The 27,953-nt window shown below is 45.5% G+C and overlaps 1 protein-coding gene across 1 annotated transcript; it reads right to left on the bottom strand.

Annotated features, from left to right (window-relative positions):
* Window positions 1–2,262: 2,262 nt before the first annotated feature.
* On the bottom strand, window positions 2,263–27,876 carry CUNH10orf88 (chromosome unknown C10orf88 homolog). The gene is made up of 7 exons (XM_013055730.2): window positions 27,547–27,876; window positions 26,720–26,923; window positions 25,707–25,776; window positions 21,276–21,482; window positions 14,019–14,473; window positions 9,289–10,907; window positions 2,263–2,587 (listed from the first exon to the last, which is right to left on the bottom strand). The coding sequence occupies exons 1-6, from the start codon at window positions 27,708–27,710 to the stop codon at window positions 10,673–10,675; spliced, it is 1,335 nt and encodes a 444-aa protein (XP_012911184.1). The 5' UTR covers window positions 27,711–27,876; the 3' UTR covers window positions 2,263–2,587; window positions 9,289–10,672.
* Window positions 27,877–27,953: the final 77 nt, after the last annotated feature.

The raw sequence follows: 27,953 nt of genomic DNA, 5'->3' as shown, positions 1-27,953 counted from the left end.
TCCAGGCCACGGCAATCCTTGTCCCATGTCCTAGCAGAAGCATTCCTCCCTGAGAACTAAGACCTCTAGCTCCGTGGGCAGAGCAAACCGTTGCAGGAACAGGAGACAAAGCTTTCGCTTAGAGTGATGGTGCTCGAGATAAAGGGGGAGTGGTGCCACTCCCCGTTCCTGCCCTTGATTCCTGGAACTGTGAGTCCTACACACAGATTTGGATCACGCACAGCCTTCTGGAGAACCTTGTCCCGGATCTGCAAGGTACTGCCATCCAGCTGGTGTTGCCATCGAGTCTTGGAAGGCTCTTCCACCGCTCTGTGAAGCCGGCTGCTTCAGGGAGGGAGAGAAAAAGCCCCATCTAGGCTGCGACATGTGGCCGGAATGAGCGCTGTCCCTGGGAGGGAGCCAGGCTGCGGACACACTTTCTTCAGACTTGACCACCTCATCTCCGGGCCCCACAAGACCCAGGGTGACTTGACTGCTGTTTGGTAAGCGCTAGAGGGTGTTCCGCTTTGTGGACTTTTCCCTTTTCAAGGTGTTTATGAGCACCTGAGAGCAGGAACTGTGTCTTACCTCTGGAGTAAGTGCCTAACAGAAAGCCTGGAACCCATTATGTATCACAGGCAACGACCCCAAAATGAACTCTGTCAATACGGTAATAGCTTTGCTTACCCAAACCTCTCAATTTAAACACGACAGTAAATTGAAGACACAGGAATAAACCCTCTGTTAAATTCTTTCGATTACTATTTTTGACGATTTTGTTTATTAGAGAGAGAGAGCATGAGCAAGGGTGAGGGGCAAAGGCAGAGGGAGATGCAGGCCCCCCGCTGAGCAGGGAGCCCAATGCGGGGCTTGATCCCAAGACCCTGGGATCATGACCTGAGCCGAAGGCAGAGGCTTTAACCCACTGAGCCACCCACGTACCCCTGAAGTATCTTCTTTTGAGTTCCAATGGAGATACGGTGGCTCAAGCCTCTTTTAGATAAGGGCAGACACTAAGTTCAGAGAGCAGAAGTGACTTCTGCGCTCCGCTGAGTCAGGACAGATCAGGACCCAGCGCCTGGCTCAGTGATCTCGCTCACGTCTCCCCTCCCCAAGTCCAGTTCCCTCCACCACCTGGCCTTTGTGAGCCTTCAGAAATGTCCTTTCCCAGGCCTGGCCCTCGGATGCTATGAGCTAGAACACTCCAGCTCTGAGTTGGAACGTCTGCCAAGAAATTCAGCTGCACGCAATTTAAAGAGAGAAAGGTTTTTTTTTTTTTTTTTTTTTTCCTTTTTATCTCCTAACTGCTACCTTCCTGGCATTGCACGTTGAATAATATCTAGGAGTGTGGGCGGTGATGAAGTCTGGGGGTGTAACAGAGGCAGGGGGAGCGGCTTGTGTTCGAATTAGGGAGCTGAACTTTGTGATGTGATCCAGGTGACAGGGGCGTGTCTTCCCCGTGACAAATTCCTTGGAAGTCACACCCACTGGGACTTGCAGCCACATCACTTATCTTGCCAGATGCCAACCCTGCGACTAACCCCTGACACCTGCAAAATGATGTCTCCGGTGCCAGCAAGGGGCTCACATCCCAGGCTCCTGGGAGTAACCCTGGGAGCCCCCTTACTTGCCCGGGTTCCATCCCGGGGCCTCGCTGCTCCTGCTCTGCTCCCGGGAGTCTCATCTTTGCCCTCAGACTCCTGCACCCCCAAGAATCCCACTGGGCCCCTGGCACAGGCCATGAGGAGAGTTCGATTTTGCCCATGGAAAGGCATCTCCTTACAGAAATCCTGCATCCACAGAGCCAAATTGGTGCCCCAAGGGCCTGGACGAAACAGCATCTGGACTGAATGGGCCCTTGGGTGTTAGCACGTGCCAGGTTCGAAACTGGTTCTGAGTCTTTGTAAATCCCGAAGGAAGAGGAGGTCCCTTTCTTCCGAGTCTCGTAGAGAGGGCTCCAAGTAATAAAATCCAAGCAGAATGAATCACCAGCAGTAATCAGGAAAAGGTCTGTCGCTTAGAAATGCCAGTTCCCTTTTGGTCCAGGCTGCTGTGAAGCTTAGTCTAAACTTAGTTTTCAAAGACTTTGAGTTTTCCACCCCAAGCACCTAGCACAGTTTCCCTTCCTGTGAAATTGTTTACGGGCCCTTTTCTTCTCCACTCTAACTCTCCTTATGCTGCGGTACACTACAAGCTAGCTGCCCCAAGACTCAAAGTGGGTAGTACAAAAATTTAAGTAATTTAAATACGTAGCTATCAGCACCAACAAAAATACCGCAGACATTTTCAGTAGTGCACATTTATTTGAAAGTACATAAACAATAATGTTACAGAGTATATAGGATAAAAGCACTATTTGAACTTGACTTGAAAAATAAACTCTACTGGGAAAGGAAGGACTGCGCGTGAAGATCCTTGTGCCCACCCAAGTCAGAGAACCGGGGTTACGTCACAGAAGCACAGTGGCAGGAGTTCAGAGCTGGCATCTGAGCTACAATCGTCACAGCACTGGAAGCTGGGGTAGGACCCAGCGGTGGGGGCTGTGAGATCAGTGACTGTGGCTTGATTACTGCCGGCGATGAAAAGAGCAGCAGGTGCCTTTGGAGGTCTTGGGAAAAGACATACACAAAGCAAGGCATTAGAATTTCTCTTCTCGGCCCACTGGTCACAGTTATCAGGGGTATCTGCGAAGTTTAGGCCTCGGGCCAACCAAATCATCAGAGCGGCCGGAAACTAGAGCTCGTGCCCCTGTCCCTAATCTAGTCCCTTCCTCTCTAGGATGGCTAGAAATGTAAAATCGGGTCACAGCAAAGGAGGGAGAGCGAACTGCCAGCGAGGGTCCCCCCCCTCCCGATCGCTGCAGGCCCATCAAGTGCACAGCGTGACCGGGAAGGCGCCACACCGCGCCGACCCCCGCGTGCGGGGATTCTCCTTCTAGCTCCCAGGCTGAACGGCCCGAGGATGGGAGCAGCACCACTTCTAACGACCCATTTCTCCCGGATCGCAGGTTCCTCTCCCCCGAAGTTAATTATCTTTTGTCTCATCTGCGCGCCCTGGGCAGGTGTCCCCCAGGATCTTCACGCAGCTCGGCCTCCCCATGGTCCCACAGGCCCACCTCACGCCCCCACGGCCAAGCACAGTGAATGAGAGAACACCGGGAGAGCTCCCCCACCCAGCGAAGAGCAGATCGGCTCAGCCTGTCCTCTGCGGGACTCGGAGGCACAGACTCGTTCCCAGCCTCCGCCACAGGCTGCGGTGCCCCGCGCGGAGGGAGGCCCAGCCGGTGTGCTGAGCGGGCCGGCCGTGGGGCCCCTCAGTGAGGGGAGTGAAGCCAAGCAGCACAGAGCCACCCAGCCGAGAACATTCTGTTCATGAGCTCACAGCCCTAAGCCAGAAGGGGAAAAAACCAACATTCTATACTCACCTGGCTTTACCTCTTCAAACCCACCTGCTGTCCCTGACCTCTCCCTGGCTGGGACCACAGGGCAAGCAATGAGCTGGCTCAAGCCGGGAGCCCCAGGTATCCTATTCGAGGGGGGATTTGTCACTCTTACCCACATCACTCACTTCAAGTCCTTGGCTAGTTTGTAGTAAAGACAGATGACAACAGCCATCAGTACAAGCATGACAATCAGTAAGCCGCCACCCATGGCCATCATAATCTTAAGGTTGAGCCTGTCACGCACACCTGGGCAGAGAGGTGCAGGGAAGCAGTGAGTGTGGCCCCTTCCCTACCCGGCCACCTCGCGTCCTGGGCAGGCTTCAGTCAGCGGGGAAGCAGGAGCCCCAAACCACAGAGCTTCCATGTGTAAGTGTGTGTGAATGCTCCCGGGGAGGCCTGGGAGCCGAGGCTGGCCAGAGCAGGAGGAAGGGGTTTCTTAGTGGCTGGAAAGCAACCAATCTGGACTTGAAATGCCAAGTCCAGAGAGAAGGAAATCAGAGAAATTGGGAAGAATCTTTTTCCTTTCCGCAGGTAGCAGCATGCGGCTACAGAACACAGGCCGGCCCTCGCATAGGTAGCTTTATTCACAAACACCAGGGCCTCCTGACATCCAGGCCCTGAGTCAGGAGCGACCCCTTGCTGTTCATCAAGTTTAAAGTATTTTCTGTGAATGACTAAGGAAATGTCTTTTTTCAAAATGTCCTGCTGTGCAATGCTGAGAATCTGCAAACCCACATTATAAGTGATACGGTTTAAGGGAAAACAATGTTTCATGCTCCCACTGACAACTGTCAGGCCCTATCATGATTTAAGGAGATTCTAGGAGCCCTTGACCTGCATTCTGTCTCTCCAGGAGATCCACAGGCCCTTTCGACATTTTTCCTCCTAATCCTCCCAGAAAAATTTGTCTGGAATCTAGTAAGCTGTTTAACGCTCTGAAATTAGGGGAACAGTGAGCCAGGAAGAAAGCATCAACAAGTTAACTGCTAAGCAGATTTTGAGTTAAACCACCCAGATCTGGATGAAGGCTAACTACTAAAGTAAATTTTTTTAATTGAGGGAACAATTTTATGAAACCTGTAATTTGAGAAAGAAGGGTGGAATCATCCTTTCTAGAAGGAATTAAGATCCCAGGTTGAAGAACTCGCTTTTGAAGCAGCCGCTGCCAGCCCCATGTTCTATGTCACATGCATGTGACATCCGCTCTCGGACAGTAGCTCTTCCATGGGGTTCTGAATTCCATCCTGTGTGTAGGTGGTCTTCAGCCCCCAGGAAACAGATATGCTGTGTTGAACCATTTCACTCTAAGTCTTTTCTCTGCTCAGGTCTTAATTCCCTCACATTGATTCTCAGGATTTGACTGCTCCTCAAAAGCAGGTTTAAGATTTCAATGAAAAAAAGAAAAAGAGGGGCGCCTGGGTGGCTCAGTGGGTTAAGCCGCTGCCTTTAGCTCAGGTCATGATCTCGGGGTCCTGGGATCCAGCCCCGCATCGGGCTCTCTGCTCAGTGGGGAGACTGCTTCCCTTCCTCTCTCTCTGCCTGCCTCTCTGCCTACTTGTGATCTCTCTGTCAAATAAATAAATAAAATCTTAAAAAAAAAAAAAAAAAAACAAAAAAAAAAACAAAGAAAGAAAAAGAAATATGGAGAGGCTAAAAATTAAAAATCTCTTAACTTTAAAGTTTAGAGAAAACTGAATAGTCTTTATGCTTTAGCTCCCAAATGAAATAATGCAATGCCATTTACAAGGATTTGTTGATATTGAAAGATTTTCACACTTGATCGGGAAGATACCAGGGTTATAGGTGTGTATGACACAGACCCCAGGCCAGGCAATCTAGTAGCCCTGAATGAGGATGAGCAGACTCCAAGTACAGGCGACATGGCTTAGACTTGTTTCTCCCTGGCTCTCTCCAAAGTACAACTGTAATCCCTGGGGGAAAAATACAAGAGTCAAATAAAGAAATACTCTGGAGGTTGGAAAGAGGAAAGCAAACAGTTTAGAGACCCCAAGCCTGGATGAGCAACACAGCTGCAGAAAAGAAAGAGGCATCCGGGCCAAATCTAGCAGCAGGAGGTGGCACCAGTGGGTTTACTGCTCCAGGATTTAATGCAAGTCCTGCCAACACCACCACACTAGCACAGCAACAATGGCAACACGTGTGGTGTGGGAGTCCCACTGACAGCAAAAAGCCAGGAAGAGTGATCTGCTTCCTTGCTGATGCCAAGATGTGTCTCTGCCAGGAAAGAGTGAGGTGGCTAGGTGACAGCCCCAAGAGGACCTACCATAAGAAGCTTCTCTGTCCCTATGAGCCAGATTCCCTTCTCCACGTACCAGATGGCTCTAGCCTGAACAATCCCCTGCTCCTCCTGGCTGCACTGGCAGGGCCCCAAGAGCCCCAGTGGCACCACAGAAACTGACCAGATCAGAACAGCACTGCAAAGCCTCTGGACATTAAATTGTCATTAGAATCTCATCCCATAGTCATAGACTGGGACCTGCATGGTAAACCTAAGCAGTTGACTATCTGATACAACTCAAGATTTACATAGGAGTTAACTAAAATATCCAAGATTCAGTGGAAAATCACCCATTGGACCAAGAACCGGAGAAATAACATCTGAATGAGAAAAGACCATGAACTGATGCTAACAGCAAGATGAATCAAATGTTGGAATTACCCAAAAAAGGATTTAAAGCAGCCATCATTTAAAAAAAAAAAAAAAAAACCAAAAAACTTCAACAATCAATAACTAATCTTCTTGCAACAATCAAAATATAGGTATCTCAACAAAGAAATGGATGTTATAACCAAAGAGCCAAATGGAAATTACAGAATGGGGTGAGGGAGAGGCTCACTGGATGGACTCAATGGCAGATGGAGACACAAGGACCAAATCAGTGAACCTGAGGACAGAGCAAGGGTATTCACCCAATCGGAACAAAAATCTAACATAACCTCAAGGACCTGTGGGACTATGACAAAAGATCCAACATTTATGTTATCAGAGTCTCAGAAGGAGAGGAGTAGCAGGATGGGGCGAGCTTCTGATGAAACAAGACAGACAGATTCAAGAAGTGGAGAAAAGGCCAAACAGGATAAACCCGAGAAAATCCACAGCAAGGCACATTAAAATTAAACTCTGAAAACTAAAAACAAAGAAACAAACTCGAAAGCAGCCAGAGAGAAACAAGACACTACCCACCAGGGGGATGCAGGTTCAAACCACAGACCTCTTATCTGTAACACCAGCAGCCAGACAGAAGTAACACATGACGTCGCTTGAACGCTGAATGAAAAGAACTCCGAATTCTATATCCAGCAAAACTATCCTTCAGGAATGGAAGGGGAGAGAGACATTCACAGATGAAGAAAAAGAATTTGTTCTAAATATCTCTAGCCCTTAAAGAATGGTTAAAAGAAAAATAAAGGGAAAACAGCTGATCCAAGTGATGGGGATGGAGAGGAGGAATTTAGGGATCATAGTCAAAAAAGGCCTTTCTGAGGAGGGGACGTTTGAGCAGATGCCTGGAGAAAGGGAGAGATCAAAGTGAGCAGGTGCATACCAGGCAAAGCAAATATTGACAGAATCTTAAGGCTGCAATGGGTTTGTTGTGCTCAAGGAACAAGAACAAGGCTGTTGGGGCTAGAGTGGGATGCGTGAAAGGGGTGGCAGCAGGACACCATTTGGAAAAATGAGCCAAGGATCCAATTTTGTGGGGATTTAAAGCCTTTAGTAAAAAGCCTAGATTTTCATCCTGCTGGTTGTAGGACATCTTTGCAGTGTATCACAGGGGTTTTAGGAAGGAACTCATGTAAGCTGACTGCTGGGTGTGTGGTTTTAGACATAAAAAATGGTTCTCACTGTGAATGTGCCGAGTCGGCAGGTGGGCTTCAGGAAACGTGAGGCCTGGCCCCACCCTGAGTTTCTGACTCCGTATGTCTGATTTGGGGCCTGAGAATCTGCATTTCGGTAAGTTTCAAGATGCTGCTGCTGCTGGTTCCTGAACTAGACTCGAGAACCACTGCTCAATAGAATGATTGTGAGCCCTCCTGTACCTAAGGTAGGATAGAGAAGAGGGACTTTAAAAATTGCCGGAATAGTAATGATATTAAGAAACACGTGTGTCATTCCTGCCATTTCAGAAGACAGCACAGTAGAAAAAGGGAGAGAAAAATTTAACATTTGCCATTTAACATCTGCTATAAGTATCAGAGGAGTCATGCTCAGGGTATCATAAGCTTCACGCCATAGCATGAGGTAAGCTGTGATAGCCCCCATTTTACAGAAAACTGAGGTCAAGAAAAAGGCAGAATCACTCAAACAAAGTAACGCAGCAGCTGCGTGAACAAGGTGGAAGGAGTTCGGGTTTGTCCATCCTTGTGTGTTTTCCTCTAAGCCAACTTGGAAATACGTCTTCTAAGGGCATTTAGAGCGACAATGTCAAAACGGTAGAAAAATATGTGGAAGATGCCAAATTTGCTGTACCTTGAGACAGGGGAGCCATGGAAGGAAAGCTGCTTTACCTTTCAACAGCTTTGGCTTTCAAATGTCAGAGGGGATCGATTCTAAGTAGTTAGGTCCCACCCCACAATCCACACAGGCCTGGAAAACAGGAGCGGTGGGTTCCAGGCCTACCTCCCCGCCATGACTTGTTATAATCGTTGGCAAGGCCATTCCCCTCCCTGAGCGTGTTTCAAGATAGTGGGTGCTGTGTGGTCTGACAAGGGTGGTGGTGGCGGCGGCTGTTGATCTTTGAGAGGTTTCAACTGAAACCGCCACATCACACTTTGTAAACTGAGACACTAACATAAGCAGTTGGCCCCTCTGCTGGGGCTCACCTCCAGCCACACGTGTGCTCTGTCTGCAGGCTGGATCTCAGTGGAAGATGTAAAAGTGAACACACGACCAAGAGCCACACGTGTGCTCTGTCTGCAGGCTGGATCTCAGTGGAAGATGTAAAAGTGAACACTCTACCAAGAGCTTTCTGCTGAGAGAAAGTCTGCAATAAAACCAACTATGTTCCGCTCGAGTCATTTCACAGTTGAGAAATTTGGATGCCAAGAAGCCAGAGGTGGCTTAGTCCTCCATTACTCCTCTGGAATCCCTGGTTCTCATTTAAACAGAAACTTCCAGAAGCATCTCCCATATACACAAGGTTACACAGATACGTGTCCTGGGTGTTTGAAATTGTGGGTCTCTTTCTTCAGAGACATCCATTCTTTAAAGCAGAGGTTTTCTAACTCCCGTGCGTGAGAGTCACCCGGAGAGCTTGTGAAATCAGATTGCTGCTCCCCCTCCCACCCCAGCGACTCTGCTTCACTGGTTCTGGGATGGAGCCCATGACTTTGCCTTTCTCACTAGCTCCCGGTGAGGCAGATGGAAGGAGCTGATCAGAGGGCTGCATGCCGGGGCGCACTGTGGGACAGCCCAAAGCAGACTCTGCAAGTACGGCCTGTTTCAGAATAACCCCGAGATCCCTTGAAACCCCCATTCAGGGACCGCGCCTCCCTCTCTGGTCTGGTTCAGAAGATCTGCCTTGGGGCTCGAGAACCTTCACCTTTGACAAGGTCCCCACAAACCTCTGACAAAGATTAGGAAGCAGACGATGAGAAATGCTGACCTAACTCGTCAGGCAATCAGATGTTACTGTGGCTCTGCATTCCCAGCACCCAGATTCCACTACAACGCAAAGCAGAATGCTAAGAAATTCTGCAGATGGGTTCGTGAGCAAAGCTCCGCTCTGGTTTGCCGCCTGAGGCCTGGAGCCAATCGCGTCACTCTCCTCTTAAACCACGCCAGTCTCGGGAGTGGAGCCGTCATGGTTTTTCCAGAGCCAGACCCAGGCCCCCTTTTCAGGCCTTACCTCTGGCCACTACCTGATGTGCCTCCTGTGCTTTAGCTGACCTCCACTGTTTTACGTCCCCCGAACGAGAGCCTTCGGTGTGGCCTTTCTCTTGTCCAGCTGCTTGCTTCCCGACCGGGGCAGAGAGGGACCAAACGTGGGTTCGTGTCGGCTACATCTGAGCTGACTTGGAAAGAGCGTGTAGGGTAGGGAGAGGTGAGAAGCACGGGAGGAGGACTCCTGTCTGCTGAGACCGACAGTCCGAGGAGCTGCGGGAAGAAAGGACAGGCTGGCGTAGCAGGTCACGTGGAGTGTGGATGAGGCTGGAAAGCGGGGTTGGGGCCAAGTGAGGAAGAGCCTCCAATGACAGTCTTGTGGCCACAGTATAAGAGGAGTCCTAGGGCAGCAGCATGCACTGCCCGGCACCCAGAGCACTGACAACCCAGTGGTGCGAAGTAGGATGGAAACCTCAGCTCGCCCCCGCGGGAAACAGGGAGATGTAATAACACCCAAAGTGCTAAAAATGTGGAAATTAATATATATAACCTGGATCTTGATTCAATTTCTTGATCATCACACATCCCTTGCAGCTACTTCAAACTCTGGTGTTTACCCGTGAAGGTGCAATGGCTAGCTCTTACTCCATACTAAGCTCTTACTTACTGGCTTATTACGTGTGCAGGAAACTTACAAGAAAAAAGACTTTGAACAGAGAGTTTTTAAGTACCGTAGTCTGCTGCTTCTGCTGAGCAAATTCAGGCAGTATTTTCTTAGGAAATAATAATAAAGCAATAAACAGATTTATGCACAGCAGTTTATAAATATAAGAAAATCAGTACCTCTAAATTTCTGATACATATAAAATGTTAAGTATACTAATGTTACAGAAATACCACATCTAATTTTTTTATCTGAAATAAACAACATAAAACGTAATTTGGTGACTGGAAATTAAAAGGTTACAACACTGAAGTACTCTATCTAGGGTTCCCAAAAACAATCAATTAGAAAGAGAAAAAGAAACCAAATACTATATTTTTTTCACACCCCTAAAACATAAGCCCTTTATATAAATTAAAATGGTAAACACATATACAATATAGACTCATGAATTAAATTAGAAATCCTTAAGTTTAAGCACTAAACAAAAATAAAAATAAATACAAGTAAAAAATAAAAGTAAACAATATTGCCAACAAAAATAACGGATGACCCTATCAGGTTAATCCTCGTGCACAGCCCTGGACAGACAGTAACAAGTACATTAAAATGAACACTGAGGTCACTCAATGTACGTAAGATGATGCCCTCAAATGACATTAAATCACTGCCTTGAACTTTGGGGGGTTAGGCTTTACCATAAATACATAATAAATATCTGTAGCACATCCTACAGGTTGAGCACTTATCTCTCTCCATTGGAAAGTCTTTCTCCAGAGTCACACTGTGTCAGGGCCGTGCCGGGGGGTGGGGACGGGGGATTCTGCAGCAGGTCCATCAACACAGCCATCTTCCTGTCCACGTGCTCCTGGAGTTGACGTATTCGCTGATCCATGGAGTCCACAAGCTTCTTTTCCAGCAGTTCCATATTTTTAGTAAGAATCTTTTCCAAGTAGGAGCACACGGGTTGCTCTCCCGTTCTAAAAATAAATTAAAAAACCAGTGTAACAATTATCCCTGATATCCTAACAGAAACAAGCAAACCATTCGAAATGAGCCCCCAAAGGACAATGCGGAAATCTATCTCCGCAACGCTGCCGTCTGGGTACGAGGGGTTTCCGGTGCCAACATCCATCTACAAGGGGCAATGACAGCCCTAAGTGCCCAAAGCGGGCCGCATGTCCGATTCTTTCCACATGTCAGCACACAAGTGAAACGAGGGCACGACGGCGAGAGGGAGTGTCCCCCTCACAGAACATGTCTCTACAAAGGGTCTTGGATTTTGAGCCCCAAATCAAAACTGATCTGCCTCAATGTATCTTAAGGTCTCCACGTATGTCTTCCAAGAACTTCCCCAAGCAAACCCACAATTTCAAGGTTTGTTTCTTGTCACCCGCACAACCTCACTAAGCACTGGAAGGTTCTCTTCTAACCTAACATGAAAACATGTAAAAACGAACGTAACTGGAATGGGCAGACAGAAATAACAAACTGAGAAGGGGAGCCTGGGGGGCTCAGTCTGCTAAGGGTCTGACCTCAGCTGGAGTCATGAGCTCAGGGTCCCTGCTCCAGGGACGTGATAGGCTGGGGCGGAGGGTAGGAGGGAGGGGGAAGTCTGACTCTCCCTCAGCCACCCCCATTCACGCGGTCTCAAATGAATAAATAAATTCTTAAACAACAATAACAACAGTAAAAGCAGTCCAGTTTCTCAGGTTCACAACCAATGCACACCAGGGCAATGAACCTCAGGCCGTGGCCCACAACACCCTGGGGACCCATGACTTGTTCAGCTTCCACCAAGTAGCAAGCACTCTTACATGACGACCAAGATGATGTCTGAACCCTTCACCCCCAGATCCTCAGGAACATACGGTGACATTTCCCAGAGGCTACACGAGGTGTGATGTCACCGCTCAGTTGAGCAACAGAAGCTGTGATCGAGTGTTCTTCAGTGTCTTAAGACTGTCCAAGGCCAGTCAATTTAGGGTCTAAATAGTGTCTTCAGCATGAACTCCGTTTGTTCTCAGCACTTCTGCACCCTCATCGGCTACTGAAGCCACATGCTGGAGGGCAACACAGAGGAGACCGCGAGCAGATGCTAACATCGATTCTACATGACCTAACAGCATTCGGTGTTGTTCTTTAGAAAATACCTTCTTCATAAAAATTGTTACTAATATAATAATGGGTTTGTTATTTTTAAACAAATGAATCCTCTCATATACTCTACATAAAGCTTCTTCACAGTCCTCAGTTATTTTTGAGAATGCCGAGACCAAAAAGTTTGAGAACCCCATTCTAGAATATATGAGCAGTTTTTCTAAAAACCATTATTTTTTTTTTTTCAAGTAACTCCAGCTTCACAGGAAGTTGTAAAGATACGAGAGTTCCCCAGTACCCTTCCCCAATGGTCCCAATGGTTACATCTCACCCAACTCTGGAGAATAGCAGAAAAGGGATGCTGCGGCAGTGTGCGCGGGCGCCGTCCTCCCACACGCACACACGTTCACGTGAACATCACAACTGAGATCACAACTATTCCTTCACCACAAACATCTCCCCATTGTCACAGCCACTCCCTAACGCCCTCCAGTCCTGACACCTACAGCCAGCAATATGGTCTCCATCTCTAGAACTCCATTTTGGGAACGTTACACAAATGCAATCTTGGTGTGTGACCTCCTGAGATTCTCTTGTCCCTCAGCATAGAATGTCCTCAGGAGCCATCCAAGTTGCTGTGTGTGTCAACAGTCCGTTCCTTTTTATTGATTAGCATCCTGTGATATGAATATACCCCAGTTTGTTTAACTGTTCATCTAGTTTTTTTTTTTTTTAAGATTTTATTTATTTATTTGACAGAGAAAGATCGCAAGTAGGCAGAGAGGCAGGCAGAGAGAGAGGAGGAAGCAGGCTCCCTGCTGAGCAGAGAGCCCGATGCGGGACTCGATCCCGGGAAGTGAGATCATGACCCGAGCCGAAGGCAGCGGCTTAACCCACTGAGCCACCCAGGTGCCCTGTTCATCTAGTTTAAGACATTCTGGTTGCTTCCAGTTTTGGACCGTTACATGAAATAAAGTTGCATGAAGAACTGGGCATAGTTTCTACTGTCAACATAAGTTTTCATTTCTCTGGGATAAATGCCAAATACATTGCTGGCTCACACGGTAAATGTTTAATTTTCAAGAAACTGCCCAAGTATTTTTTACAGTGGCTGTAGTATTCTATACCTCTACCAGCAATGTAGAAGAGATCCAGTTTCTCCATATCTGCACCAGCATTTGGTATTGTTACCATTTTTTGTTTTTAATCTTCAAATAACTGTGCAATAGTATCTTGTTTTGATATTCATTTCCCTAGTAGCCACGAAGTCAATGATGATCATCTTTTCACTTGCTTATTTGATATGAGCACCCTTTGTAATGTCTCCATGTCCATTGCCCATGTTCTGATTGAATTTTTTTCTAACGTGAATTTTGGGAGCTACAGGAATGGATGCCATTTGTTAAATTTGTGACTTGCAAATTTTGCTCCCACTTTGTATCTGTATTTTTATCCTCTTAACAGGGTCTTTCACAAGGCAGAAGCTTTAAATTTTGATGGGATGCAATAGGTCAATGTTTCCATTATTGTGATTCTGGTGTCATCTAAGGGTCTTTTCCTAGTCTTAGGTCTCCAAATGTTCTCCTACATATTGTCAGAAAAGTTTTATAGCTTTATGCTTATTTATTTTTTTAAAGGATTTTATTTTTAAGTAATCTCTACAACCCAACATGAGTATCAAACTCACAACCCCAAGATCAAGAGTTGCATGCTCTGCAAAAAATAAAAAAATAAACTAAAAAATATAAAAATTAAGTTTAAAAAATAAAAATAAAAATAATTTAAATAAAGAGTTGCACACTCTGCTGATTGAGCTAGCTAGGTGCCCCTATAACTTTACGTATTACATTTAAGTCCATGGTCTATGTTGAGCTATAGATCCTAAAAATACTGAAAATAGCTACAGGCAGCAGTTACTGAAACAAATCTATTTTCCTCCAACTAATTCTTCTATCTATGAAACCTAAACCAGATTTGTCTGAAATACTTACGCAACACCAACAACGCCTTCCCCGGCCTTAGTGATGCCTTCCTGCCACTTGGCACTATGTCCCACGCGGAGATGGTTAACCTGACTACATAAATTCTGGAGAAAAGGCAGCAACTCAGAGTTAGGTATGTTTGAGATGTCACTTGCTTTCTTCGGCAGGAAAGAAGAAACTGCATTTCTGAGGTCATTCTCCAGAAGGGAATGGTTTGGCGGCACGATGTTATAGTCTTTGAGGTGTGTAGTGTTTCCTCCATCCGGTGGCTGCGGACTTTTATCGACGCAAGTGTTTAAGTCTTCCGTCAGGGCTCCAGACGTCAGTCCGGTTCTGAAAGGGAAAGGTGTGGAGGGGGACTTGTCGGAGGCTCCCAAAGCAGCTGAGGACTGCAGGTCCGCCACTCGTCTGTAGCCAGTATTTCCCAAAACCGCCTGAAGCTGCTCTCCCACGGGAACACAGTTCTAAGCAAGGGAAAGAAATACACGTTACTATCGGTAGTGGTGACGGCTAACTTTTGGGGTAACTACTGTGAGTCCGGCAAGGTGCCTTCTTTCTCTGATCCTCTGAACAGCCACACGAAGTAGGCTACAAGTACTACCTGATCTTAAGCTGAAGAGACCATAGCTGAGGTGAAACCAAGGCTAAAGGTAACCCGGCTATGGGAATGCAGCCGGTAAGTGGCAGAACTGGGACAGGAACCCAGACCACCGAACTCCAGAGTCAAGACGGTTTTTTTCTTTCTTTCTTTTTTTAAAAGATTTTTTTATTTATCTGACAGACAGAGATCACAAGTAGGCAGAGAGGCAGGCAGAGAGGAGGAAGCAGGCTTCCCGCTGAGCAGAGAGCCGGATACAGGGCTAGATCCCACGACCCTGGTATCATGACCCGAGCCAAAGGCAGAGGCTTAACCCACTGAGCCACCCAGGCGCCCCCAGAGTCAAGACTTTTAATGATCTCACTGCAATTTTCCCTAAAGGAAATATTAAATATTAGCATGCTTAGTAAAACTTAGTAAAAAAAAAATACTAAGTAAAACTTAGTAAAACTTAGCATTAACGTCTCCACTATAAAGGCCTCCTTGATTTATGGTGATAAAATACAGTACTCTCAACTGAGGCACAATAATTGATAATATACTTAGCATTAAATATCATCCATCAAGTTTCCCATATAACAAGCTAACCTAAGGAAATTTTTTATAACTAGCTTATCACGGAAGATACACCAGATAAATTACATACTAGAAGTCTGATGTTTTATTAGTACATTTGCAACATCTACAATGACTAAAATGAGCCTACTTTTGGCTCCGTCTGCTTTAATGATCTGTAGGATAACAGTTATGTTTTATGGCCTCAACTGAACCGGCTATGCCGTATTAGTTCACGACAACAGTCCGGCTCACTTCTGTAATGAAGTCACATGGCTTCCCACGCAGGGGCATGTTCTCGCCATGCTCCTTGCTGTACTCTTGAATTTCTCCACAACAGCAAAGCAAAGCAATTACTTCTGGCCCACTAAGCGGTTACATTACAAGGCTGTATCCTTATTCGGGAACACCAGCACATCCTTACTGCTGCTCAACACCTACTGAAAGAGACTGAGGCCAGTATTATACAAGTCAGCTGAAGAGTCTCGGTATATACATTGTCTAGAACTCGAAAAAATGATTTCTGGACCAAATAACCAAAATAACCAAAACTCATTCAGTCAGCAAACATTTATCAGAAATCTATTCTGTGTTTCCAGCATAGGAAATATGTGCATGAACAAGACAAATGAAAATTACTGATATGTGGAACCAATACAGGAGCAGGGAACAATGGAACGAAGAAAGGAAGGAAGGAAGAGAAGTCGGAAGGCAGGCAGGCAATGCAGCACGTGGGTGGAGATGGTGGTAAATACTTTGGGGGAAAATAAAGGAGGCAAGGGGAATACTGAGAGCCAGGGAAGTTGGTGGGAGAGCAATGGGAGGGTCTCCATGAAACTTCTTTTGCTAAACTGTACTTTGGAGGAATACTCTTGGTAAAGAAATGTTATCCTCTACTGAATGCAAGTTTTGGATAACTCTTAAATTAGTCCTAGAAGATGGACAGCATATAGTTATATAATATATATAATTATAATTTTGTATATAATTATACATATATTATATATATATTTTGTATATATAATTATATATAAAATTTTAAAATTCAACAACTCTCCTTGTGCAGAAAGGAGCCTTAATCGTGATGACAAAGCTAAACTATTTTTGGTAGTAGTAAACAATCCAAAAAAACCTTAGTGACAGAAAATTGAAAATACTTTTTTAAACTGTATTTTATTTTTAGAGAGAGAGATACCATGAGTTGGGGGGTGGCAGAGGCAGAGAGAAAGAGAGAGAGAATTCCAAGCAGGCTCCATGCCAGGTACAGAACCCAACTCAGGGCTGGATCTCATAACCTGAGCCAAAATCAAGAGTCGGATGCTTTACAGACTGAGCCACTGAAGCACCCCAGAAACTGAAAATTCTGTATAAACAGCAGTGAAATCAATGTCAAAATTGTATATGATAATTAATTTGGCAGAAATTTTAATTAAAATCTAAGTGCAAATAAGGTATATGCTCTGTGAGGTTTTCTTTTCTAATATATCAAATTTTGACTAGAAGAAATTCACTGATTATAAAAAGTGGTCATATTTTTCTCAGATGACAGCTCTTAAGGTAATTTCCTTTTCCTCCTGGTATTACATATGCTGGAATTTACAGGTGAGTCTATAGGGCAGTAAATAAACCAACTTTGGGTGCTGGTGGCTATTCTTCTGTTTCCTTTTCTTCAATTCTTAATTTTCTTGTGCTGCCTGTCACATGTTGCCTTGCATGGTCCACCAAACCCTTTTAAAAGTAGGCAGGGGAATGGGGAGGAAATAATTTATACGTATTTATTGCTTAGGCTCCATGTTACATGTTATATAGAAAACACAGAGTAGCTTAAAAGAACATAAAATCATTCATGTTGGAATTACGTCCATATACCTATACGTGATTATGTAAAGGACTATTATCTGTGTATACATATAATTTAATATATGTGTACATTTACCCCCAGACTTGTGAAAAATTAAGTGTTTATTTCTATCTTATCAGATATCTGAAAGGATTATCTAACTTTTACTATAAAAAATTTAAACAAGTATGGGGGCACCTGGGGGGTTCAGTGGGTTAAAGCCACTGCCTTCAGCTCAGGTCATGATCCCAGGGTCCTAGGATTGAGCCCCACATCAGGCTCTCTGCTCAGCAGGGAGCCTGCTTCCTCCTCTCTCCCTGTCTGCCTCTCTGCCTACCTGTGATCTCTGTCTGTCAAATAATTAAAATCTCTAAAAAAAAAGTCTCTACCACTAAAAAAAAAAAAATTTAAACAAGTATCATCTTGAGAAAGCAAGAAAAAAGATACTTGTATTTCAAAGGTGAAAAAAGGAAGCCGTGTAAACCCTGCATAACTGAGTATGTTTTCTTCGAGAAAAATGGGGTGCACCCTTTCATTCAGGTAACATTAAATGAAAACTATAGGCTAGGCACTTTGATATATAATTCCTATTCAATTTCCATAAATTTTAAAGCAAAAACAAATCAGAGCCAGCAAATTTTACCTTCAAACTGAATGAAGTAAGAAAAAACTTTAACAAAACTTTCAAGAACACAAGCAACCGCAAAGCACGGGTGAAGCAGGGAAGGTAGAGGGCTTCTAACAAAGCTTCCCAGGTAGCTTCTCTCTCCTTCACGACAGGCGCGGCCCAAACTAACGTAGGGGGGTTCTAGTGTATGCAGTTACACAGCTTGTACCAAAGGAACAGTTCTGGTCATGAGACAGCCCTACTTTATTTATTTACTTTTAAGATTTTATTTTTAAGTAATCTCTACATCCAACTTGGGGCTCGAACTTACAAACCCAAGATCGAGAGTCACACACTCTACCATCTGAGCCAGCCAGGTGCCCCAAAACACCCTGAGTTTATACTTAACAAACGGTTACACAGCTTACATGACATTTTCCAGGGAGGCAGTCCATAGATTCCTGCTTTTTATTAAAATACAATCCTAGAACCAGGTAAGCCCTGTAAGAATCATCCCATAAACAGAGCCTTCCCACCTGGAAGAGGTCTTATGTTGGGATGTTTAAAAGAAGATTTAACTGAATCACCTTCCTTTTTCCCAGGTGTTCCCCCATATGTCCCCATATACAAGGATTTAGTGGGGGGAGGGGGCAGGTCACAACAAGTGCACTGGAGGGAAGGACCTGCATGTGTTTCTACATACTCAGAAAACTCTAGGATATGCACCAAGCTGGGGAACACAGTGAGAGCTGGGAGAGCACTTTTATGATTTACTTAATGCACTTCTGAATGGATTAAAATCTCTGGCAAAGAGAACATGTTATTTTTGGAATTACACCAAAAAACTTAAAGACATGGCAAAAAACAAAAACAAAAACAAAAAACAAAAAACCTATCCATGTCATCTCTTTTTCCAAAGTGAAGTTTTTAGAGCATAAAAATCGGTCCATGAACTGATTTAATTTATTAACCCTCTCTGACGTTTCCAAAGAGTTGCACACAAAAAAATAATTTCCTCTTGTTGTACATTTTCTATCTCCATGGGATCCTTCTCCTCAATCATTTGTTCTCAAAGTATACTATGCATACAACTTATCTGGAGACGTCTGTTTGATAAACGGATTCCTGGATCCCACCTTTTGGGTTTCAGGTCATTGGCGCCAGCCAGGAATCTGCTCTTTATAAACATTCCAAGGGATTCTGGTACAGGCGAGCTCCTTATCGCTCCCATTCCTGAAACCAACCCATTTACCCTGGGTACCTCCACATTTCAACTACCCCCATTTACTCCCTACTCCCTCCGAATCTGGTTTCTGTCTCATAATCATTCTATCTGACCCTCTGAAGAACTCCAAGAAGCACTTAAACTTGACCATCCAGAAGGCACATACATCATATACTTATTTGGAGCCACAAACAAGAGAGACCAGCTCCCTGTCGGCAGGAAGCTTACATTTTAAAGAGATAAACAGACTGATACGTAAACAACAGCAAAGGAGTCAAGAAGGCTCTGACAAAAATATGATGCAGACTTGGCGGGAAAGGCTATTTTAAACTGGTGGTTGGGGAAGGTCTCTAAGGACGTAACATTTAAGCCGTTATCTTAATAAAAAAGAGAAGTCCAGGCTCACCACGGTCTGGAAAAAGGGCTTCTCGAGAAAGAGAACAGTTAAGAGTGTAAAGGTCCCGAACACACCTGAGTATCTGAGGACTAACAACGCCAGCGTGCCTGAGTCCGCAAAGCCTGGAGATCTGGCCAGAGATGAGGTTAAGGAATCAAAGAAGGCCCAGATCTTAGACGCCAGGGTAAGGAATCTTTGGGTTAATTCTAAGTGTGATGGGAAGCAGTCAGATGGCTTTACACAGGGAAGGATGGGTCTGATTCACTCTCCGAGATTATTCTGGTCACCCTGTGGGGAATGGATGCGGTGGAGAAGGAGGACCAGTGAGGGACTTCTGGAGGGTCAAGGTGCGGCGATGGTAGGAGAGAAAGAAAAGTATGGAACCGGCACTTTTTCGAAATCCTCCTTTCCAGGGTTCCCATGATCACCATCAACTCTCCCAATTTCCTGTCTCGGCCCATTGCTTCGGTGACACCTGTACTAAATGACTATTGGTAAAATTCGCAAAAGGTACATCCGCTGCTTATTTAGACTATTCCTTTTAAATTTTCCCCTTAATCCTTTGATCTTAGCAGTATTATCATTTAGATTTTGAACACAAAGGAATTCATGGAAAAAGATGAAGCACTGCCAAATTACACAACTACTCATGTCAGCACCACACCCTGAAATCAGGTCTCCTGACGTACGATTTTCCTTCGCGCTACTCGGTCACACCACCGGTCTTCTGCTGTTCTGTTCCTTTTCCTGCTCCCGATATCCTTACCAAACCTAGCTACTCCCCGAAGGACATTTCTTCCTTGCTCTGGCTCTCCCTGGACCACTTTCCCTGCCGTGTGGGGTCCACCGCTCAAACCTCCCTTCACTCCTCCACACCCACGCCCACCTGTGCTTCCAAATGCTCGCACTCTACAATTCATGTCTACAACTTAATATTCCCAAATCGAACTTTTTCCCCAAGCAGTCTCCTCCCTTGGGTTCCATTTATATTGTTGGTATCATCATCTTCAAAACCGCAATATCCCTCTTTAATTCTATTTTCCTCCAGCAAACCAATATCAAGTAGGTTGCCCCGAGCCAACGGCACCATCGTTGTATCATCTCACAATCCAGGATGTCTAATTTTAGACCCTCCTTGACTCTCGTCTGGATGAGGGAAGGCACAAGGAACTGCTCCCCCTGGAGTCACACATCCTTCTGATTCATTGTTTCTTCTCATTCCTGTACACGCATAGCATAGCTCGGGGTTAGAGTTTCTCAAAATGTAAGCAAAACTACGTATGAACCTCAAAAGTAACATTCAAAGCCCTCTATGATCCAGCCCCAAACTAAACTCCCCCAAACACTTCTTCACCCATAGGAGTGAACTTCTATTCATTTCCTAGCTATATCCTGTTCCTTCTGGCCCTGAAGAGTTAAGCCATGCTATCTTCTCTCTCCCAAATTGCATCCCTCCAAATTTACTTGCCCAGTCCCCACCCTTCTTCCTTAAAGGCCTAGATAAAATGAAACTATAAATATCCTTAAAGATCCTTAAACTAATTGATCTTTGAACTTTCTAAAGTGTTCAAAACATTGCCTTATTCACTGAGAAGGTGCTTAATACTGAGTGAGTAAATTCACAGAAAAGTATGAAGATCTGTCGTAAGGTATTTTGTAGAAGAGAAAGTCTGCAAAATGCTATTTTACGGGCACCTGGGTGGCTCAGTGGGTTAAAGCCTCTGCCTTTGGCTCAGGTCATGATCCCAGGGTCCTGGGATCAAGCCCCGCATTGGGCTCTCTGCTTGGTGGGGAGCCTGCTTCCCCCCTCTCTCTGTCTGCCTCTCTGCCTACTTGTGATCTCTCTCTCTCTCTCTGTGTCAGATAAATAAATTCTTTAAAAAAATAAAATAAAATAAATGCTATTTTACAAAAGCAAATAAAGGTAGCAGTCAAATCAACAGTAAAAGTTCAAAGAAAAACTTTCCAGTTGATACATGTCCTTAGAAAAAGCTGTCATTTTGAAATCGTTAATGGTACCTGGAGGGAAACCATGTCCACCTACCTGCTGCTGAAATTTAACCATATTCATCAACTGCTGAGCACCAGGTGACAACTTGGACCCCATGGCCTCCATGAGAGTTTGGACCCTCTGCAGGTCTATCCTTGATCCTAGAGCAGGAGAGCTTGTTGAAGAATTTGCTGAAACCCGCCTCAACTGTACCACAATTTTACTGATGAACACATGCTGCTTTTCACCAAAGGAGAGCAACTATTATAAAACAAAGAAGTTCCAGAAAAAAAATAATATTAAACAATAATCACTATTTAAGGTCACTTTTCTATACAAACTAGAAATAATAATGTATTTAGGAAAATTTATAGAAAATAGAAACTTTAAATACTCTTTCATTTTTATATTTTCCTGAAAATTGTAACAATCAGCACTTCTAATTTACCATGAGGCTCATAAGAACTGTTTATATAAAAGAATGTAACTTCAAACTGAAAAAATACACAGAATACAAAAGGGACTAGAGTAAAATTTCATTCACTTACATTAATGAATAAAAATAAATGATACCAATCTGAGAAGCTGGCACAGCTAGCTATAATACTGAATATAAAAGAAGGCTTTACAAAAGCACTTCCAAAGCATTTACTGAAATACTAAAGATAAATCAGTCTTGCAGAATTTAGAATTAAAAGAGAAAGTTAATACGGTCTAACATAACCTTCTGGTTCACACACAAAAAAGACAAGGTCAGGGGTGATTTTCTGACTATCAAAGGATTATGTAAACTGGTAAAAGTCCAGCTTGGAACCTAGACAATGGCAGTGTCCTGCCCAGTGCTTTATGCTGCCTTATTTCACCCATGTTTCTGAACCAAAAGACATTCCTCTGTGATACGGACAACAAAGTAGCAAAGTGGAAAGGGACCAGGATTTAGAATCAGACAAGTCAATGGTGACTCAACTTAGAGCCTGTGTTTATCCCGGGAAAAGGCAAAAACACGAGTCAGGAATAAAAAAATTAAAAAAAAAAAATGAGGGAGGGTAAAAACAATTATTTTACATGGTTGTTATGAGGATTAGGTGTTAAAATTCCCAGTACCTACCACTGAGTAAATGCTCAAAAAGATGGGTCACTAACTATTAACTTTCATATACTATTGCCCCAGAACAAGCTTCGCTACATTCCCTCAGAACTTCCATTTACCACTTAAAAAAAACACTTACCTTCAGAGACACACATAAAACCATATGTAACATGACAACACAGGTCAAGAACCCATAATCTAAGAACTCTGTGTGTGGTACCAAAAAGGTGACTGTCCTCAACAATTAAGGAACTTCCACATTAAATTTATACACCTACCCTAATAATACCCTAATACCCTTTCTGCCCTTTTTTTTTTTTTTAAGATTTTATTTATTTGACGGAGATCACAAGTAGGCAGAGAGACAGGCAGAAAGAGAGGGGGAAGCAGGCTCCCCGCTGAGCAGAGAGCCCGATGCGGGGCTTGATTCCAAGACCCTGGGATCATGACCTGAGCCGAAGGCAGAGGCTTAACCCACTGAGCCACCCAGGCACCCCCTTTTCTGCATTTCCATCCTCACTGCCCCACCACAGAATTAGGGACATATCTGACTCACTGACTCAACTTACAATCTATTTCATCACACCAGAATGTGAGCAGTATGAGGGCAGTCATTCCTTATATTACTGCTAATTCCTACCTGCCTAATTATAGTACCTAGCATCACTAGGCATTCAAATATTTGTGGGATGCATGAAATACTTTATTTAAATACATCTGGAAGCTATTAATACATACTATACAAAATAGTATCTTGGAATAATCAGTTCTGTAAGTTTGCTACCAACAGGCTGACATTACTTATTTTTTCTTATTCTAAAGTCTTGTAACCTTATATAAACTAATGTGGAGATAAAAAGATAGCAAGAATTTATTTCCTTATAAAAAATTTTAAATTTAAAAACACCTTTATTGAGATATAATTAACATGCCAAACAATCAAATAGTTTAAAGTATACAATTCAGTAGATTTTAGTATATTCACAGAGTTGTGTAGCCATTACAGTTTTATTTTATTATTATTTTTTAAAATATTTTATTTATTTATTTGATAGGGAGAGATCACAAGCAGGCAGAGAGGCAGGCAGAGAGAGAGGGAAGAAGCAGGCTCCCTGCTGAGCAGAGAGCCCGACGCGGGGCTCGATCCCAGGACCCTGGGATCACGACCCAAGCCGAAGGCAGAGGCCTTAACCCACTGAGCCACCCAGGCACCCCCCAAAATGTCTATTTTTGACTTCTATTTTTTAACTGGATTATTTAGTTATGGAGTGTCAAGTTTGGTAAGTTCTTTAAAGACTTTGGATTCTAACCCTTTATCAGATGTCATTTGCAAATTTCTTCTCCCATTCTGTAGGCTGCCTTTTAGTTTTGTTGATTGTGTCCTTCACTGTGCAGTAGCTTTTTATCTTGATGAAATCCCAATAGTTCATTCTGGCTTTCGTTTCCCTTGCCTCCGGCAAGAAGTTGCTCCAACCAAGATCAAAGAAGTTGCTGCTGGGGGGCGCCTGGATGGCTCGGTGGGTTAAAGCCTCTGCCTTCAGCCCAGGTCATGATCCCAGGGTCCTGGGATCGAGTCCCACATCGGGTTCTCTGATCAGCGGGGATCCTGCTTCTCCACCCCCCTCCTCTCTGCCTGCCTCTCTGCCTACTTGTGATCTCTATCAAATAAATAAATAAAAATCTTAAAAAAAAAAAAAAAAGAAAAAAAAGAAAAGAGGTTGCTGCTTGTGTTCCCCTCTAGGATATTGATGGTTTCCTATCTCACATTAGGTCTTTCAACCATTTAAATATTTTTTTTGTATCTGGTGAAAGACAGTTGTCCAGTTTCATTCTTCTGCATTTTGCTGTCCAATTTTCCCAACAGCATTTACTGAAGAGACTGTCTTTTCTTCTTTTTTTAAGATTTTGTTTATTTATTTGACAGAGATCACAAGTAGGCAGAGAGGCAGACAGAGAGAGAAGGAAGCAGGCTCCCTGTTGAGCAGATAGCCCGATGCAGGGCTCAATTTCAGGACCCTGAGATCATGACCCGAGGTGAAGGCAGAGGCTTAACCCACAGAGCCACCTAGGGGCCCTGAGACTGTTTTTTTTCCACTAGATATTCCTTCCCACTTTATTGAAGGTAAGTTAACCGTATAGTCATGGGTCCATTCCTAGGTATTCTGTTCCATTGATCTACATGTCTGTTTTTGTGCCACTACCATAGGGTCTTGACTACAGCTTTGTAGTACAGCTTGAAGTCCTGAATTTTAATGCCTCCAGCTTTGCTGTTCTTTTTCAGGACTGTTTTTGCTACATGGGGCCTTTTGTGGTTCCATACAAATTTTAGGATTGTTTGTTCCAGCTCTGTGAAAAATGCTCACGGTGTTTTGATAGGAACTGCATTAAATGTATGACTGCTTTGGGTAGTATAGATATTTTAACAATGTTTGTTCTTTTAGTCCATGAGCATGGAATGTTTTTCCACTTCTTTCTGTCCTCTTAAATTTTATTCATCAGTTTTCTATAGTTTTTAGAATATAGATCTTTTACCTCTTTGATTAGGTTTATTTTTTGGTATCCTAATGGCTCTGGTGCTAGCCATTGCAATTTTAGAACATCGCCCAAAAAGTAGCCATGTATCACTGGCAGTCACTCCCCATCCCACCAATACCCACCCCGCAGCCCTAGATAATAACTAATCTACTTTCAGTCTCTATGGATTTGCCCATTTTGGACCTTATATATATATACACACACAGACTCATACAACATTATGATTCCAACTTCTTTCACACAGTATGTTTCAAGTTTCATCTGGGTTTCTATATGTATTTTTTTTTATGACTGAATACTTTTCCATTCTGTGGGTACACCATATTTTGTTTACACATTTAGTGATGGACAGTTGGGTTGTTTTCTTCGTAACCTTTTGGCTATTAGGAATGATGATGAATGTTCATGTACATATAAAGAATTTTTTTTTTTTGGTCAGCTAATTTATCCATAAGGTAGTTCGAAAGAAATAAAGAGACCTGCACCAGCTCACTTAACTAGGCAACAAAACAGGAAGACTATCCTGGCCTACGCCTTCTTGCTCAGTAACTTTTCTCTAGGCTCCACTGAGAACACTAAAGTTCACCTCTATGATATTTTTCATATTTAAGACATAAGTCCAAATCCCTTTAACTTCTGGATACTCTTCTCTGAAACTTCTCCAATTCCCTTCTTTCTTGATATAGCTTCCTATATCCTTCCCTATAAGCCAAAACTGCTTATAGTTTTCATGATACATATTTTTATGTAATCAAAAATAAAGTTGGACTAACCATATTACTGAACCAACAGAAAACAAGTACAAATTATACAAAAACATTTGCAGTTGTCAAATTAGTTAAAATCTAGTGATGACTTACCTTTATTTTACAAGCATGACTGGAAGACTCCAATTTTAAGTACTTTTTGTAGAAAATAATTTTGTGCTCACTAAAAAGAAAATAAAACTTAAGTTACTTTTAATTCTATTATTTTAAATAGTTACATTTAAAAATGAGTTGTTCCAAAAGAATACATAAAGAAACAGCAGAATCAAAAAATTCAGAAAACAAACGGATGGTTGCCAAAGGGATGGGCAAAATGGATGAAGGCCAGTGAGAGACACAGGCTTCGCGATAAAGAATGAATAGGTAGTAGGAATAAAAAAGGTTCAGTATCGGAAACTTCGTCAATGACACTGTAACAGCCTTGTATGGTAACAGAGGATACTCAAAGAGCATGATCTCACTGAGACTGTACTGGTGCTGTATGGTAACAGACGGCAGTTTTCTCCTGGTAACAGATGGTAGTTAGACCTGAACACCTTACGGCCCATAAAGGTGTTGAATCACTACGTTATACACCTGAACTAACGTAATGTTGCATGTCAACTGTTCTCAAATAAGGAAAAATTGTTTCTGAGCCATTCCTTAAATCCTGGGATTGAATCGGGGTAGAATCTTTGCATCAGAACCTGGAGAAAAATCACGCTGTAGCAGGCTGAACTGTGTGTAGGTCGCAGACTGGTGAGGCACAGTCTTGGCCTGGGCACCACTGGTCATGGGCTTCCTTTCAGAAAAATGTGTTCACTTCCAGACTAACTGCCAAACTGCCTCTGAAAACAGGCCACCGCGTGTTCAGGGAGAACGGCAAGAAGGGGCAGTAAGGAAGGACTGACGGCCTGGAGTCCGCACAGTGCACCCGGTCTGCGAACTGCTCCGCTCCACGCAGCCCCCCGCCTCACGGGGCCGGACGCCTCCACCCCGAGCGCCGGGGGCGAGGGGCTCGGACCGTCTCCCGGACGCTCAGGGGAGACTCCCACTGCTCCGGGACCGGCCCGCGCCAGGCCACCCGCCAACAGCACCGCAGCTCGGAGAGCCCCGCGCTCACAGACCTGTCGCCCGGGTCGCCGCACACGGCCTTGCCCCGGCTGGTGCCGCAGTACTCCTCTCCCACGTACACCTCCATGTTCCGGGCCGAACTCAGAAGGCCGACGGCCACGACCTCCTCGCCCCCGCCGGGCTCGCAGCTCAGGTGAAGGAAGCAGGGCTGCTCCCCGGGGCCGCTCGGGCCGCTCTTCAAAACCACCGGCTCGCGGCTGAAAGGAAACGCGTCCCGCGCGCTCCTCAGTCGGCGCGTCCGAACCCCGCTCGCGACCCTCTGGCCGGGCCGCGGGTGCTCCCGACCCACTGCGTCGACACGGAGGGCCCCGCGCCTGCCCAAGCACCGCCAAGCACCGCCCGACGCTCGGCACAGATTCGCCGCCCACCGCGTCCTCCGTCTCCGCCGCCGCCACCCCCCGCACTCCCTTCTCCCGACGGGGAACGTCCCCGGGCCCCTGCGGCGCGCACCGCAGCGGGAGGCGGGAGGCCCCGAGAGGCCCCGCCTATCTTCTCCCTCGGGAAGCGGACGGGACTCTCGCCGGCCACACGTGCTAGCGCCGACGCGGGGGAACGCGAGGCCTCGGCCGGTGCGTTTGCGCCGGGGAGGGGGAGGCGGGGGCCGGTGCCGACCCCGCGGAGGTGCGGGGGCCGGGCCGCCAGCCCCGCGCCCGGCACTCACGCCCCCGGCCGCCGCTCCCGGCCCAGACCCGCCGCCCGCTCCGCTCCCGGATCCCGGGCCCACACCCGCTCCCCGCACGGCCCCCGCCTGCCCTCCCGGCCCCCCGAGGAGCGCGACCGTCCCGCAGCGGCGGCCCCAGTCCCCGCCGGCCCGGCGCACCCCGCGGCAGGCGGCGTCAGCGGTTCCTCCCGGTCCAAGTCCCGGGCGCCGAGGTCAGCCCGGGTCAGACGGAGGCTGTGGGCCAGGACTCCGCGGGCCGCATCCCAGGAAGAGGCCAGCATCGGGCGGCGGGTCAGTCCCGCGTCCTCGGCCGGGGTCTCCATTCAGCCTCCCCCAGCCCAGGCCGAGTCCGGAACCTCTCTTTCAGGGCTTGCGTTTCCGCCAGGACAGAAGGGAGGCGAAGAAGGAGAGCGACTTCCGGCTCGGCTGGCTTCAAACCTAAGACCGGCCGCTTCTCGCCCAGTGGGGAAGAAAACCAGGTGCCGGAGACACGCATGCGCGCGCCGGTCGGCTTCGGCCACGCGCTTCCAAACCTGCGCGGTGGAAGAACTCGAGGGCGGAGCATG

Source organism: Mustela putorius, unplaced genomic scaffold (assembly GCF_011764305.1).
Source record: "Mustela putorius furo isolate JIRA1106 unplaced genomic scaffold, ASM1176430v1.1 tig00003909_pilon_pilon_pilon, whole genome shotgun sequence".
Classification (NCBI taxonomy): domain Eukaryota; kingdom Metazoa; phylum Chordata; class Mammalia; order Carnivora; family Mustelidae; genus Mustela; species Mustela putorius.
Note: the sequence above shows the minus strand (reverse complement) of the source record. Positions and strands in the feature narration are given on the sequence as shown.